This window comes from Amborella trichopoda, chromosome 2 (genome assembly GCF_054954075.1).
Source record: "Amborella trichopoda isolate Santa Cruz 75 chromosome 2, AtrichopodaSantaCruz75HAP2 v2.0, whole genome shotgun sequence".
NCBI classification, from domain to species: Eukaryota; Viridiplantae; Streptophyta; class Magnoliopsida; order Amborellales; family Amborellaceae; genus Amborella; species Amborella trichopoda.
Genome location: NC_142337.1, coordinates 3,648,032 through 3,665,500, shown reverse-complemented (window position 1 = coordinate 3,665,500; position 17,469 = coordinate 3,648,032). Strand labels below are relative to the sequence as shown.

Genomic DNA, 17,469 nt, shown 5'->3' with positions numbered 1-17,469 from the left:
TTATAATATAGAAAGTTTCTTTCGAATTTAGAAATTTAATAGTGAGTCATGTTACTAATAGTGTAAATTGATAGAGCTGAATGAACACTGTCATCTTTACATAGAAATAGACCTAACTAAAATGTATCATATAATGACTTTATATTAATAATACATTGTATATGTTGTACATGTAGGGGTGTTTGCTAGTGGATAAGTGGGGATGGTATGGAATGGGTTTGTATCCAGGATAGAGGCAAACCATATTTATAGGAGTTTGCCTCTGTCATGGATATCCCCTCTTTTCAGCTTAACCCGTCAAAACACTATAGCATTTCAAATGTGAGCAAACTAGGCATTAGGAAATGTGCATCTCTTCTAACTCTTATACAGGTGAACAGGCCGCAATTTATTTTCCTTTTTTATTTAAGTTATAAGCATTTTATGTACTATGAACTCCCTGGAATCTTGAGAGCTGGTTGGTGCTTCTAGGCCAATGAGACACCAAATATTCTAGAGTCACCTAGCTTTTTGACTGCAGTGATTGTGTGTGAACTCCATTTTATGGTTTCTTTTAAGAAGACTTTGTGATTTTATCGTAGTTCTATATATGTTTTGCAAGCAATTCATATTTCAGTTTTAAATTTGTGCATAGAGAATGATCTTGATTTGAATTTACAAATATCTCTTTGATAAGCTTTATGTAACTATTTAATCATGTAAATTTGGATATTTTTACCTGAAATTTACAAATATGACTTCTTGTTGCTTACTCTGGGAAATGGCACTTAGGGGCTTTGGCGATGCTTATTACGTATTTGATCATATGGTGTGAGAAGTCCCTTCTTGCAATGCAAATTATGCAGGTATGTCGTACTCATATGCTTGGTAATTCTTATTAATGTATTTTCATGGTACTTTGACCATTGAAGTTCAAGGGACAGTCCATCTCATCCTTCTATTATGCATTAAGTTTCTATTACAATTTAAAAGATAACGTTCCTTATGCAAATTGTTTTTACTGCTACCATTTAATTTATTAAAGAATTTTTATGGTGCCCCAGTGTTTGAGGAATATTTCTCCTCCTTTCCTAGAGTTTCTCAACTAAAAAAATAGTCTTTGTATATGCATTTTAGATATTGTGGTCATACATGTTACATTGACTTATCTTCTTGATCTGTCCCTCGTGATGTTTGTCTCTTTCTTCTATTTAACAATTGTACTATGTGGTTGTGGGAGGCTGGGATGGGTGTGTATCTTTAGGAAGGGAGAGTGGTCAATTTTGTTTAAATCATAATCAAAGGTTCTTTGATTAAAAGAAGTTCAAGAATTCAAATCTTCATCCAAAATGCTAGTGCTTTCCTGTTTGGCCTCAGACTGCTTGACTCAACTTGTTCCCTTTTGGTGAAAGGAGACTTAGCGAGGACTATCTCATGCGTTTTGGATGGGAAAGGGTGTCCATGGAAGCTTGATGGATTATTTTCAGAAATATTAGAGATAGCATTAAAAATTGCTGTATGTTTCATATGAATATGGTATGAGAGGATGGAACAAGAGAAATACACATTACTTGCTACTGAATCATGCATGGGGACAAACCTTTTCTCAAAACACCTCTCTGTAGAGCAAGGAGATATGATCAGTCCCGTTAAATCCATTCGCCAGATCGAATGGCTCAGATGCCTGTGAAGATGATGAGCAGCCATGAGATCATGACCTGTGGTACCCATTTAAGCGGCATGTACCTTCTAGACCCCTTGGAATTTATTAACCCCTACTTGTATAATTCCAAACCTCCCCTATATCTGCCAATGGTATTATCATTACCCTTCGGGGTTATATTGTGAAGACCTACACTCTTGGAATCTCCAATCACTTCTGCCCATTTGAACCCGAGCCCAAGTGGTGCTTCTTCAAGGTGTTCAAACCCACATTCTCGGCACAGCCAAGTTGGATGATAGCGTTCTTCTAAGCCCTCCCACTGAGATTGACCAATTGGGACAGTGGAGGTTCCTTATAGACCCAGCATGATGATGGATTGTTATACATCCTCTGAGGATAGCGAGGAACATATTAACTAGGGATATTATAAAAAATGTACCTTAATTTTTGGATTATTGGAAATAAATCCCAAACTTTTCAAAGCCTCATCCATACATCTTTTCTTCACTTTTTACATTTTTTGACCAAAATAGCCTTCACGGTAGTTTTAGGACTGTGAAGACATCACGGTAGACTTACTACTGTGATGGTCATGGCCAGTTTAATGTTTTGAGGCATCACGACACGTAAACAACCATGATGGTCGTTAAGAGGCATCACGACACTTAAAAATCTGTGATGGTTGTTAAGAGTTCTTAAGCCCCGTGACGAAGGTATAACTTATGCCTTATGACGAAGGTATAACGGTTAAATTAAAATTGTGTAATCCAATAAACCATCACGGTTCTTTAAGTGCCGTGATGCTTCAAAACTACGTTTGACTTACGACCCGCTTGGACCATCATGGTTTTCAATAGACAGTGATGCCGTCATGGTTCTAAGGCTACTGTGAAAGCTATTTTTGTCTACTCACCCAAAAAAGGGGTATGTGTGAGGTTTTGGAAAGTTTGGGGTTTATTTCCAATAATCCAAAAATTAGGATATATTTTTGATAATTTCCCTATAAACTATCAAAGTAGGGGAAATTGTGATAAAAGCATAAAATACACATTGAGAATCATAGAAGAGAACTGACGAAGATATGCAAAGCAATGGAAGCATCCATCAGGAAACCAACCACAAATGTTTTAAAATTGTGTAGATTTTAGACGAAAGACAGCAAGAGAAAGCAAGGGAGGAGGAAAGGAAGATCCTGCACAACAGGTAAATGCAAGAAGTAGAGAGCGAAAAAATCTTCATCAGGGATCAATGATGACAGAAAAATGGGGGCATGAAGAAGCCAAGCACCATTAACTAAAGTTAGCGCCCTTAACAAGGCTTACTTCCAACCCGCCTCGATGAAATTCATGTCGTGTAATGATTGAGTCCTGGAAAGGCCTGAAGGTTATTAATAAGAACAAAGCACATATTGTCTCAATCCAAGAATTGAAACTTGAAAATATAGGATACGAAGACATTAGATTGACATGAGGAAGGCAGAGGTGTGGTTGGATGCTTTACCTTCTATAGGCGCATCCAGAGGGATCATTGTGATGTCGGATGGAAAAAGTTTTGTGAAACTAGGGGAGGGGATTTCTAGAAATTCCTAAATTTGAGATCCTTTAAGATCTGTTGAAAATGGCTTCGAGTTGGTGCTCAATGATCCTAGTAAGAGAGGAATTTCGAGGAGAGCTGGGTACTATACATGTTGATTGAATTACTCATGGTGTATATGAGGGGATTTCCATATGATTCACTTCTCAGAAAAGGGAGGATGGAGAATTACTATAAGAATGACAAATTTCTCTCAGTTTTTTAGTCTGAATAGGCTGATTGACTTACCAATAGGAGATCCTAATTCACATGGTCCAGTAATCGAATTGACCTGGTGCTCACTAGAGTTGATAGATTTCTCATTAACAGGGATTTGGAGAGTCATATTCCTGGTGGGAATCAAAGAGCCATACCCAATCCGGCATCTATCATTGGCTAATTTCGATTGACACGAGGCTGGTGGGGAGGGGACCGACCTTTATCAGATTTGAGGCTCATTGTGGGATAGTTTGAGCACTCATGGACAGGAGGGGACTACATTCCGAGGAAAACTAAAATTACGAGATCCGATCTAAAGCTTGGCATGACGAGGTTTTTCAGTGATGTTGAAAAAAAGAAAGGACCTTGGAGGAAAATTCAAAATCTGAACCAGAAGAAAGAGATTAAGCCCCTATCAATTGAAGAAAAGGCATCTCTCGCATCATTAGAAATAAGGGTACCAAGATTTGGTGTGAATGGAAGAGATAAATGGAAGAGATTAATTCCCTATCAATTGAAGAAAAGGCCTCTCTTGCGTCATTAGAAATAAGGGTACCAAGATTTGGTGTGAATGGAAGAGATGATTTGGCGTTAGAGATTAAGGGTCAAGTGGCTAAAGGAAGGGAACAAAAATATTGCTGACTTTCATGTGATCGTGAATGCAAGAACTAATGGTGGACTGGGAGCCAGAGGTTAGTTAGGTCATAGTAGACTTCTGCAGGCATCTGTATAAAGCAGATGGAAATTAGAGGCCACCAATTGATGACTTTGGTTTTGGTAGAATACTGGCTGATGCCAAGGGGTAGTTGGAAAGACCATTCATAAAAGAGGAGATCTATGATGCTTTAATTTCTTTGGAAACAGATAGAACCTTGTTTGACGATTTTGACGTGGCATTCATTCAAGAAAATTGGGAAATATTTGGGATGGCCTATTGGATATGTTCTCCAAATTTTGTTCACAAGGTATTCTAGAATGTTCATTAAATGCTATTTTTATTACTCTTATGTCTAAGGTGGAGGGTGTCGAAGATCTAACAGATTGTAGGCATATTAGCTTGATAGGCAGTGTATACAAGATAATCATGAAGTTCCTTGCCTCACGGCTGAGAAGCGTATTGGATTTGTAATCTCTCACTGCTAAAGCACTTTCATTCGGGGAAGACAAATTCTTGATGGGGCATTGTTGGCTTGTGAGTGCATCAAATCAAGATATTAGGTAAACAAATCTGCAACTCATTTTGAAGCTCGATTAGAAAAGGTCTATGGCCTGTGGATCAGAAACTCTTATTTTCCGTGATCAATTTGATGGGTTTCAGCACACGGTGGATTGTGTGGATCAAAGATAGCAGGTTGATGATATTCTTTCATATTCTTGTTAATGGCTCTCCCAAAGGCTTCTTCAAAAGTTCCAAAGAGCGTAGACAAAAAGATCCCCTTTCCCCTTTCCTTTTCACAATCGTTGCTGAAGTTCTGAGTCGGTTGATTTGCAATGCATGCTCTACTGGCCTTCTTGAAGGCTTTGGTGTGCACCTGAATGACTCTATGGTATCTCATCTTCAGTATTTGAATGACGCAATCTCTTCTTGTGGGGCTATCATGGAGTAAGTGGATAACAGGTCAGAGAATCTGAATGGGCAAGAGTCCTCTGCTTGGGATGCATATTTTAGTAGAATGTTTGGAAGAGTTAGCTGCTGATATTTGGACCTTCCTCTATATATTGGCAGAAACAACAAAGTATCTGGGACCCAGTGATTGAAAGGGTGGAAAAAAGGTTGACCCCTTGGAAAGATATGTTTCTATATAAGGCTGGGAGGTTCACATTGATTAAGGCAACTTTGAGATCGATCCCTATTTACTTATGTCTCTACTTTGAGCACCATATTCTGATAGTAGAAAAGTTGGAGCGGATACAAAGGTATTTCTTATGGTAGGCACCAATGATGGATGGATTTCATCTTGTCAAGTGGGAAGATGTTTGTGCCTAAATGCGCAAGTGGTCTAGGGCTAAAGCACTTGAAACAGATGAACGAGGCATTACTTGGAAACGGCATCAGCATTTTGGTCATGAGGAGGGGTTCACTATTAGTGCCAAATATGGCAATGAAAGAGCGGTTGGAAACATGCATACTAAGAAGACCTTTAAGAATATCAATTTCATGGCATGGTATTTATCAGTGGCACAATATTTTCCTTTGGATCAGAATTGGGAGGCGATAGAAACACACCTTTCTAAGAGCAATTCACATATGTTTATCAGGCACAAGAGGTAGCTATCACTGATTGCCATTAAATAACCACTCTGTGTGGAACCCAACCTTTTAAAGAAACTTGGATGATTTGGAGACTGATAAACTATGTGCACTTTTTGGCTGTTTGAACTTGATTTATGTACCACAAACTTATGTGGCGGTGTGACTCAAAAGGGGTATTCTCAGTATGATCATGGGCCTGACCATATCCCCAGGGGTTCAGACCCCTTCCAATGGACAATTAGTGTGGGATATTCCTACCCCTTCTTGAGTTCTATTCTTCAGATTGTTGGTCATCTTAGACAATGTTCTTACGTGAGATAACCTGAAGTATAGAGGCATGTAATTCCCCAATATTTGTCTCATGTGCCGAGAAGATAGAGAGACGGTTGATCACTTATTTATTCATTGCACATTTGGCAGGACCATTTGGTCTTATATATTGAAACTTTTTGGCCTTTGAATGAATCTTTCCTAAATCTGTTGCTGAGGTGCTATGAGCTGGAGATTTGGTCCTTTCTCACTAAAGGGGGTTACTCTGTTGAAACTTAATTTTGCTGCCATCCTTTGGGCCATTGGGGTTTTGTTGCCTATGCAGGCCAGCAGGGGTTGGAGATGCTAATAGGGCTGAGGCCATAGCATTTCCTATGGGATTGCACATATTCTTCCTGTTTTTATCAGGTTTGTACTCGATGAAGGTGGTTCCTTGAGTATGATTTGATGAGTGTGAAAGGAACGCACACCACCATGGCAATTAGTGGACACTTTGGACGAGATATATGACATGTGCCAACATTAGCAAGTGAGATTTCGATTGGCCAATGATCATGCTGATTCATTAGCTCACACAACCAGTTGCAGTAGGGACTTTGTGGGCCTGGTTCCCATCTCTTTCTCTTTCTTTCTCTCTCTACTGTCTATATACTCCATTTGGAGCAACTTAATGTAGCAGAGTTTTTACCTCAAGCCTCAAAAAAAAAAAGAAAGGCGTGAATCTAATGATAGAGCAGATTTCTTAGCAGGGCAAGAAACAGAAAGAGGCGCTTATGATTAGTGGAGAAGAGCGAAGAAAATTCCTTGCCTTTGCCTGTAAAATTTTTGTGCAGTTATTCTTGTTCATGCCTGTTAAGTCACACTCACATTTCTGTTCTATTGGACAATCAGTTCACTTTTTGTAAATCCTCTTTGGGCAAATATGTACTGTTCTCATAGCACTACTTGAAAAGAAAAAACAGTTCAACAATTAAAAGAATTAGATTCACTAGTTTCTAAATCAATTTGCATAATTTGAACTTTCTGGAATTCATGCACGATGGCACTGTTTGAAAAAAATGGGATCATGATGTCTAACTACAATAGTTATAGAAACCTTTCTGAATGTGACAAGGATACCTCAATGTTTGGCACATTTATTTAGGTTCATCAGGCATGAGACTAAAATTTTTGTAAGAGGTTGCATCAAAGTGTAATTGGCACCTCATATGCCGACTTTCAAAAATACATGCTATTTCTGCTTTGCTGATTTTGAATTTTAGTAAACAAGTGGCCTAGGAAGCATGGACTTGTAAAAAGTATGAAAGAGGTAAATTACAAAATATTTTTTTGGTAATTATTTGTTTGAATAAGTCACAAGCTTTATGCTATGTTGATGTGCATGTGCCATATTCAATTTCTTATATACATTCCAATATTTAATAGTCAATTTGTCCTTCGGATATGAATTAAGAGAAACTCAGGTTGATCTAAAAAGGCAATTTAGGGCTCTTGGTTCAGTTATTAGGGCATTGAGGGCTGGATTCAAGGTTTGACTCTGACCCCTAACCTACCCGCATCTTGCCCTCCCTCACTTAAAAGAAAGAAGACGTCAGTAAGTTCTACCTTAAGAACAATATACTTTTTGGGGTCTTAAGCCTCCTCACATACCATTAGATCTTTATTGAGTTTGACTTAGGCAATCTCTTTCGTCTTCATCTCTGCTGCTCCCCCACCTAATCCTATTCCGCTGCTGATTTCTAACGGCTGATTGATTAGACCATATTATTTATTGTCTATCACTGCTCCATTTCCCTTTCCCTTTCAACTCATTTATCCTTTCCTGCCTCTCCAGTATTTTGAATAAAGTTGTGATTGCATTGTTGTATTTGTTGTTGGCTACATTTGCTTGTTTATAATTCTTTTTGACATGTTTACAGAATATTGTAATGACTCGTTAGTTATGTTTAATGGAGATTTACCTTTCCTAAGCATCCTTGCATTGACTAGTGTATTCAATAATTGAAAACTTTCTCTTTTACCATTTTTCTAAATTTGTATTCTTCTTATTATCTAGGTTATTTATGGATTTGGAATGGCAGCTCGCTTGGTATTCTCTTCATATATCTTTCTTCTTGTACCTGAAGGAGATTATCAACATATGGTACTTTACTTTCTCCTTTGGTATTAAGCTTAGACATGTTGGATATGTTGCTCATTTTTCAATAAATAGGTTTCTTACTTGACATAACTGTTGTTGTAATTCATGTATGCCTTATTGTGTATCATGTTCTGGTTGACTATTGATGATAGCCTATTATTTTCAAATTTGCAGATCAGTATAACTACTACAACTTCACTATTGTCCTTTATGTTAGCCTCTGAGTTGAGTATGTAAACACCATCTTCCCTTTCTTGGATCTATACAATTTATATGTTGTTGCATGTATATGACAATTTTTCCCTTGCTGCTTCTTATTTGAGAAAGACAAATATGTTTTAATAAGGCAATTATCAGAACATTATTGCTTTATAATTTTGTCAACCTTCATGGCCTTATTTCGTAGACCATGCAGCAAGAGTTTCATATAGCAGAAAGGACTGATTCCCCATGTTTTTTGTAACCTAGTCTAATCATAAGTGTCATCGATACCCTATCCAACTTAGCAGTTGGAATTTTGTATCTCAATTGCTGGTTAAAAAGTTTGGTTCAAAAGGCACAAACATGCAGAGTGCCTTCCTATTCTATATTCCCAATTTGATTTGCATGAACTGTTGTGGGGCACGTGTATGTGTTCATGTACATTTACTTGCCAATAGTGATTGAGTGATTGACCTTTGTGCTCTGAGATCCCCCAGACCTTATCAAGTTTTGCATGTAAATGACCATGGGTTGTTTGGATCCCTGGTGGTTTGCAATTTGATTCCTTATCCACTCCTTTCTTTTCACTTGGAAGTTATGACTGATGAGCACTGTAATAAAAGACCAGATCTGATCGACTGGTCTGACTTGTTGGATTAATTTCCCCCTTGAGAGGTTTCTTCTATCAGGCTCTAATTGAGAAAGGTATGTGGTGTTGAAAGCAGGACAGTGAGTGAAAGCTGGCATAGAAATTTGGAGATTATGAAACATAGTGTCTATTCTTTTATTGAAATGTATACTATATACATAACAACTTAGGTGCCCTTGAACATATTTTAATTTACATGGCTATCCTATATATGGATCAATAGAAATTACAGAAACAGTCTAAATTACAGAAATTACAGAAATACATTATAGGTGAATTTTATTCTTTCTGGTTACATCAGCGCGGGGTTTGAACTTGGAATGTAGTGTTGCAATTGTTAATACTGTAACCCATTCAGACAATGCATAAATTCAAAAAGCAAAGCGCCAATAGTGGGAACTAAAATTGTCAACTAAGTCATACTAGTTCTAGAAAAAAGTTAAAAAAAACTGATGTATACATTACATGACACATAGTGCCCAAAGTACCCTTTCCGTAACCGATTTATACCGTTTCCCATGGGGTATTCAAGTCAACATGAACTAAACCCAACACTTGCTTTTTGATTTGCTTCTTTGTTTGAGAGAATTCTTTTAGGCTGATTATAGAATATGGTTCATAAAATGTTTTTAGATTTTAGATGAGTCAATGTCATATCCTAATTCCCTAGAAATTGAAATGTTTTTTTCTTAAAGGTGGTGTTTGTTTTCTGTTAAATTTATCCATGTTGACAACATAATGCTCAACAGTCTTGCTAATGTGGGTGCAACAAGGTATGGACAGAAAGAGTTGGAGTTTTACAATGTGAGATGTGATCTGTATTTGATTTGTACATTGGAATTTTCTGACTGATTTAAAAGTTTCACTTATTGAAAAATAAGAAAAGTAAAGACAAAGATGATATTGAACTTTTCACCCTCTGGCAGAGCTATTGGTGTTTTTGTTTTTGAGATGCCATGTCTCTTAGATGTTTATTTGATACTAAGAAGTAAGCACATTGCCTCAAAATTGGATTGAGTTGTCCTTTAGATTACAAAGGAACACATGAAACATCTGCCTCATTTTATTTTATAATCGGTGTTCCTAAAACTGATGTTATTGGAGATGCTCATACTGTTGTGGGAGGTGCTGCTATTAGAGATGGTTTTCACTTTGGTGGTTCTGGTTCTAGTCGAGAAGAGGTTGCTGCTTCTCTAAAGAGAACAATGGAACAGTCCAGCTTCGTGGTGCAACCATAGTTAGCAAGTCACTGATTTAAACGCGTTTTTTTTCAAAAAATCGGTGTTTTTTTTAAAAGTGTTTTAATCTGTGCCTTTTTCAATAAATCAGCAAAAAAACGCATTTTTTCAAGGAGAATAAAACACGTTTTTTCAGCTTTGTAAAAAAACGGTTCAAAAAGCCTTTTCTATTAATAACCTCTATTTTTTTTTTGGAAAGTTAAATAACATATTTGTGTTCTATGAATTTCCATTTTTTACCTTCTAAAAAACAATACTTTTTGGGAAAAAAAAAAGCATTCCCCAAATTTAACAAAGAATGTCTCTTATAGAGATAAACAAACTTTATTAAAAAATCCCCCAATCTAACTAGATTGGGGAAAAATAGATTAGGATCGTACAGAGATAAACTAACTGCATAAAAATTTCCTAAATTTAACAAACATTAGATTGGGGAAAAATAGATTAGAAAAAGGCATATGATAGAGAGAGAAAGAGAGAGAGAGAGCCCATCATTCTTTGAAATAATGGATTTAACACTAAATTCAATAAAAAATTCCCAAATTTAAATTATAATAGACATGCATAAAATTGTTGGAAGCTAAACTTCAATCAAAATCCCCAAATTTAACAATAGAGATCACCCATCTTATAGAGAGAGAAAGGGAGAGAGAACCATGGTCACCCATTCATAGCCATGGCTACCTTCTCAGTAAGTTCTTCACCATTTCTGGACAACGAATTGCTTTCTCAAACCTTACATATTTTGGATTCAGCTATTTACCATTTCTGAATGTAGATTTGTAATCTTTTGGTATAGGGTTTTATCCTCATAAACTCACCCATTCTCCCATTTGATAGAGAGAGAAAGATAGAGAGAGAGTGAGCCGTGGTCACCCATAAGTGCCATGGCGGCCTTCTCAATAAGCTCCACGGGTTTATAGATAGAGCCGTGGTCACCCATCACCCATTCTAGGGTTTCTTTGATTTATAAAGAGAGAACCATGGTTTTTATTTTGAGAGATCAAAACCGTTGTTTTTAACATGTATAGAGAGAGAGAACCATGCCATTAAATTAGAGAGAGAGAACTGTGTTATTAAATTAGAGAGAGAGAACAATGTTAATAATGTAGAGTGAGCGAGAGTACTGTGGTTATTAATTTAGAGTGAGAGAGAACTGTGGTTATTAATTTAAAATGAGAGAGAGAGAGTGAACTGTGGTTATTAATTTAGATTGTAGAGAGAGAGAGAACCGTGGTTATTAATTTAGGGTGAGAGAGAACTGTGGTTATTAATTTAGAGAGAGAGAATGGTTACTAATTGAGAGAGAGAGAACCGTGGTTATTAATTTAGAGTGAGAGAGAACTGTGGTTATTAATTTAGAGAGAAAGGCTGTATTAATACACTTTTGTTGTTATTAATTTAGAGTGAGAGAGAACTGTGGTTATTAATTTAGAGAGAGAATGGTTAGCAATTGAGAGAGAAAAGCTGTATTTATACACTTTTGTTGCATTATTAAATGAGAGAGAGAAAAGCTTTATTTATACACTTTTGTTGTATTATTAAATGAGAGAGAGAAGTTGTATTATTAATTTATAGAGAGAGTAGTTATTGATGGCTTTGGCATTTTTTTTTATTTTTTAGAATTTCAAATTTTCTAATATTTTAAACTTATCCATTTTTTGAGCCTAGTCCGATATATTTGCGATATCTTTATATAAAATATTTTTGCCGATCCATATTTTTGAACCGATTTTTTCATTCGACTTTTTAAAATAAAAATGATTTATTTTCGATGTTATGGTGAGCCGAACTATTGATAGTCCCCAACTTGCTAACTATGGGTGCGACTATTACTGCATTAGGTACAAGGGTTTCTTCCATACTTGGCTACTAGGATAGGACTGCATAAAATATAAAATAAAAACAGAATATGGGATGTAGAAGGAGACTAAGAATCGCTAGTCTTAGAATCGGTATTTGACTTCCGAACCTGCTAATTGGCTTTATCTACAAGCCTCAACTAAAGGTCTTGATGGCTTCTTTTGCATTGTTCTTCTGCTTTGTTTTGATATCACCTGAAGTTCAATTTCAAGGCAGCGAGATACATTGTTTTATTTTTCTAAATCAACCATCTTTTATTATCTCAAACAGGCCAATTGCTAGCTCTGGTAACAACCTCATATTCTGTAATGTTCATTCTCACTCTTTCTTCGGTATGTATTGCACTTGTATGGCTCTTGTCCATCACAAACTTTTAAATGGTGCAGTTATCCTAATTTGTGCTTCCTATTTTTGCAGTTGGGTATTTGTTGTCTTGTAACATTTATTTTACCCAAAGATCACACTTCAGATTATGTCTATCCGCTAGCAACTTTTTGGAGTCAGAATGAGGTACTTTGTCTCCCTTCATTTCCTTCATTTGTTTTGGCCTAGAAATTCTTTATTAGAATGAAGGATATATGATAAACTTAACAAACTGGAAATTTCCCTTTACTCACCCCTGATCTTTGATAAAGAAACTACACTTTGAAGAGAATAACTACCCCTCTTGGTGGCACAAACGTAAGCACCACTACAAAAGGATAGAAATACTTTTGAGAGTATAAGAGAGGGCAACTGAAGGGTTGTACTCCATTTGATTGACTACATGCATCCACACATGCTTTGCTGGTGCATGCATATGTAATGCTTAACTTTTTAACAGCCTACCTTTTTACATGACTACCAAGTCAGAGAATTTTTACATGACCACCAAGTTATAGAGCAGTTAATTGCCTGCCACTGTTAATGCTTACAGTGTTTTTGAGATTTTGCTCTAGCTAAAAACCTAAAAAGCATAGGAATAACATTTTGTAATATTATTATAGCTCTAGAATGCAAGTTGCATTGTAATTTGTGAATTAAAAGAACCACTTTTACCTTTTCATTTCTGAGATAGTTTCTAAAATTACATTATAGAACTAGAGAAATGTAATTCTCCCTTTGGCTGAAGGTCACCATCTCCGAAATTCGAAGTTAGTACATGCATAGATGAGTCACCATTCTTGAGATGCTTCAAATCTTTCAATCCAACACAACCTTTGGAGAACTACAATTGTTTGCTTTCTCAAGCAACTGACTCAGCTAAATATTAAACCCTTATAAGGTGCTTTTTTTTTCCTGATAAATCATTCCCTCATGACAGTCTATGGTTTTTAAATAACGGCAAGAGTACTCGTCCCTCTTTTTCCTGGGTATCAAAGAACTTTGACCTCTCTTTCGTGAGGAACAAAGAATTTTGCCCTCTCTTTCCTGGGTAAAAAAGTGCATGCCCCACTAATCAATTGTATTTTCACAAGACTGCTGTTCGAAAATGATTAACAGGGATGGATAGCAATACTAAGAGAAACTTGGCATGGAAGGAGTCTGCAGATTCTTTCCATTTGGTTAGTCTTTTTCTCTTGCCCTTATGTGCTTACTGTGATTGCTTACTGTGATTGAATTATTTGTATTATTTCGCATGTATGGCACTGCCGCCAATCATTCTTGGTATCTATTACAGTTGATTGTAGGCTGCTTCCAAACATGTCAAATCCTTTGCATATTTGTTGATCATATTGAAATGTTCACCGTAATATATGTTTTTTTTTAAATTTAAAAAATTGCTCAACCCCTCAAATTTTTGTGTATTTTTATTTTCCATTATGCACCAAATTTCGGTCACATAAAGTCCAGACAACATTTTTGTGTTTTGCAGTGAGAAAGTGGTTCATACATTGGATGTCTGAAATAACTATTTCCCTAAGAAAGTGACTAGTGGTGGTTGGACTTCTAATGTCCAAACCACCCACACTTGCCTTTTTTCTGAATGACTCAACAGTTCGAACACTGGATGTCCGAACCACTGTAGATTGTTTTTTTCTCCCTTTTTTGTAAGTATTTTAAAACCGGGAAATGGGTTTTGGATCTCCCACTTACTGTGCCGATTCAAATAGGACAAACCGGTGAAAAATCAGTTCAAAAACAATAAAAAATAAAATAAGGGGGATCTGGTGGGATGGGAACCTTGATTGCCCACTCACTGAATCCGATCTGGATCAGTGATTCCCCATATGGATCTCCTGCTTTGAACATAAGAGTAGTTTAGGTATTGGATGTTTGGACCACTTTCTATAAGATTTGTTAGTGAAAGATCAGTTAGGACATCCAGTGTACTTTGTCTTTTTTTTATTGAGAGAAGTGCTTCGGATACTGGATGCCTAAACTGGTCCTTTCACTCAAAGAAATCAATTCGGACATCCAATGTTCCCACTGCATTTTCACTGAAAAACAGACACCGGTTTAGATGGTGGGTAATTCAAATAGAACAATGTGAAAACAGGGATTTCAGAATAAAATAAAACTTATGCAGGAGCATTTTTAGTTGCCCAAAACAAGAGGGATTTTAACGTAAATTTCCCTAGGTTTTCTAATTTGATAAACTCAAATGGTAGCAAAGCATTTATGAAGAGCTTCTTGTCTTACTGGGATTGCACTAGCTAGGCACCAAGTCTATTTGGTTCATTGTGATGTTCTGGGGTTGGTTGTTGCTGGATAGAGGAGGTTCCTTTGAAAACCGACTAGGTAATCTTTTGCATTCATCTTTTAGGAAAATGTGAAGCCGTACCAAATGACATGAAGGATAACCTACCCTATATGGATAAGCATGTATGGGAGATGAATTATTCCTCATTTGACTGTGATGGGGAGGAGTTTTCATGTTTACAGATAATACATGTAGTCAAGGATCAAAATATTGAATCCAGATCCGATGGATGACCATGATTGAAGATGTGGTGACTGCAATTTTAGTAGCCATGTCGTAATAACCAAATACAAATATCATCCTTGGGACAAGGCTCCACAAAAGTGTCTGGCTCGAGGTCCGACAACCCTGTCAGTGAAGTATCAAAAGAAAAGCATTTTTGGTAAAGAGAGTTAAAAAACATGAATGAATTGCCCATTATGCAGGATAATAATTACCCTCACCCCCTAAATTTTGTGGTCATTATAGTTTCTGGAGATATTTGCAACTATGGTGCCCCTCACCTCTTCTAATTATCATGATCCAAAAGGACTAAGGTTTTCAATTATCCATTGGACTATATCATACTTCCCTTTAGAAGTATACCAATAATTTTCAAGAAATTGAAGATATTTGTCACTATGTTATTGAACACATATTTGCTTTTGATGCCTTCAGGTGGGCTGTTGCTTATGCCGGGTTTTCCTTGGTTCAAAACTATGGGACAAATCTCTTTGATGCCATTGACCCACAATCAAAATTCAATGGCCATATCATAGCAGCATCCCAAGTGGCCGGAAGCCTAGGATCTCTCTTTGCCATTTATCTTGATCCCATTGCCGTGAACACGGGATTGGCCGTTTATGTGTTTGGGGTAGCAGCCATGGGCACAATTTGTTTGGCTATGGGCCTTTACAAGGATACAACTGCAGCTTATTGTCTTTATATCCTAATTTCTGGTATTTATCAGGCGCTTGCTTGTCTTGTCAGTGTCAGATGCGGAAGGCTATTGACTAACAAGCGATTCATTCTTATGTTCTCTGTCAACTACTTTGCTGGACTCTTGCTCGAGACCATAATTCAGGCAGCTCTTGTAAGTTTTTACTATTTTCTAATTCTTTTTCTTTTGCTTTTGCCTTCCCCTGCTCGCTAGTTTTTCTCTTGCAGCAACTAATATAATATAGCTGTAGTTGGTTTGGGGCAAGAGGGGAGATTACCTCAAAATATTCGGTTCAAACTTCTAGTGATTTTTAAAAAAGAACCATATATTTTCTTTCAAAATATTTTGTTCAAACTTCTAGTGATTTTAAATTATGTTGCCAAATACCAGCAGTTTTACCTAATACCTTAAATGTAAGTGCACCAAGGCTTTGTGACAATAGTCAACTTTACCAACTAGTACATGCCATACTCATGTGCCAAGTATATATATTTTTGCTGAAATCGACATATTAGGTGTGTTTTATTTCACTTAGGCGAAGAGAGAATGCAGATGCTCTAGAGGATGGATTCTAACATTCATGTTAAGAAAAGCGAGCTTTTAATAGTTTTCATTCACTTAGGAAAACAGAGAATGTAGATGCTCTGAGGATGGATTCTAACATCCCCAAGAAAAATAGGTTTACAGTAGTTTTCATTTTTCTTCCTGATCTGGAACTCCTTTAAACCATGATGTTGAACCCAATCAGAGAGATGGACATTGCCTTTCTTTATTGTAAATTTTCATAGCGTTTTTAGCAGAGCCCTTATACAACCTTTCTCATTTGCAGGAAATCAGTGGCCTGTCAATTTTCAATCAATTTATTTCATTTGGGGCATTTTTCTTCTCAACAACTGTAGCCTTTGCCATTCTGTACTGTGTTGACCAAGAAAGCAGAAGAGGGATTACAACCTCTGAAGTTGGCCTGGACTGTAAATTTCAAAGAATTGAGGATTCTCAGACAAACTTGGAACACAAGTATGAAAATTGAAAAAAATAAATAAAGAAGAAACACTGATTTTGAGGATTTATGATATCAGTGGCACTGATCGTGGTGTGATTGTTCTTATTAATAGAAATCAAGTTTAAAAAGGTCCATAATAAGGGCTGGCCCTTTTCGATTTTATAAGAGTACTGGGTCTTATAAAGGTAAGGGAAATTTATAAAATTATCCATGAGAGATGAACAATTTAACACCTCATCCATATCTTTTGGTTTAATTTCAAGATACTCATAAAAAACACATGATTTTGATATGGAATAGATGCAAATAAGTGGAATTTTAAATAGTGTATTTCGTATTGGTGTTTTAATAAATATCCCAAAAGGAGACAAGTGGTATCTAGCCAATAAAAGAGAAAAGAGGGTGAAAATGCAAAACAAAATGGTGGAGAAAGTAAAGCTACAAATGGACATATTTACATAGAAATGTTTTAAAATTTAATTATTTTAATATTTTATTTTTGTATATCAACAGTAATTTATTTAAAAAATAAGGACATCATTTATGCTATTTGAAAGGGAAAAGTACACAATAAGTCCATTTATATTTAATACATGAAGGTCATAATTGATCTTTACCATTTGATAGAAAATTGGGTGGCTTTATTTGTACCATTCACTAGGCCAAAAGTTCATTAGAATTTTTTTGAACTTTATTATGCACTCAAGCTGTCAGATTTCATATTGAATGGTTATAGGTAATTGTGATCTTGTATTTAAGGTAAATATTCTTATAGCATACAATCTCATTTGAAAATAATATTAATTTTCTCATTTT

General features: G+C 36.3%; 1 protein-coding gene across 7 annotated transcripts in view; it reads left to right on the top strand.

The window, feature by feature from the left end:
* LOC18435896 (uncharacterized) overlaps positions 1 to 16,720 on the top strand; it is a 56,738-nt gene extending 40,018 nt beyond the window's left edge. For 2 of the 7 annotated variants that reach the window (XM_088857438.1, XM_006845929.4), the window contains 8 exons: positions 772 to 845; positions 8,014 to 8,100; positions 8,272 to 8,326; positions 12,319 to 12,380; positions 12,466 to 12,558; positions 13,531 to 13,592; positions 15,389 to 15,803; positions 16,480 to 16,720. In XM_088857438.1, coding sequence (XP_088713564.1) covers positions 783 to 845; positions 8,014 to 8,100; positions 8,272 to 8,326; positions 12,319 to 12,380; positions 12,466 to 12,558; positions 13,531 to 13,592; positions 15,389 to 15,803; positions 16,480 to 16,680 — 1,038 coding nt within the window. In that variant the 5' untranslated portion in view covers positions 772 to 782 and the 3' untranslated portion in view covers positions 16,681 to 16,720. Of the gene's footprint in view, positions 1 to 771; positions 846 to 8,013; positions 8,101 to 8,271; positions 8,327 to 12,318; positions 12,381 to 12,465; positions 12,559 to 13,159; positions 13,593 to 15,388; positions 15,804 to 16,479 lie in introns of all 7 variants that reach the window. The other 5 variants (XR_016048872.1, XR_016048871.1, XM_088857439.1 and 2 more) reach the window with 5 other exon arrangements.
* Positions 16,721 to 17,469: the final 749 nt, after the last annotated feature.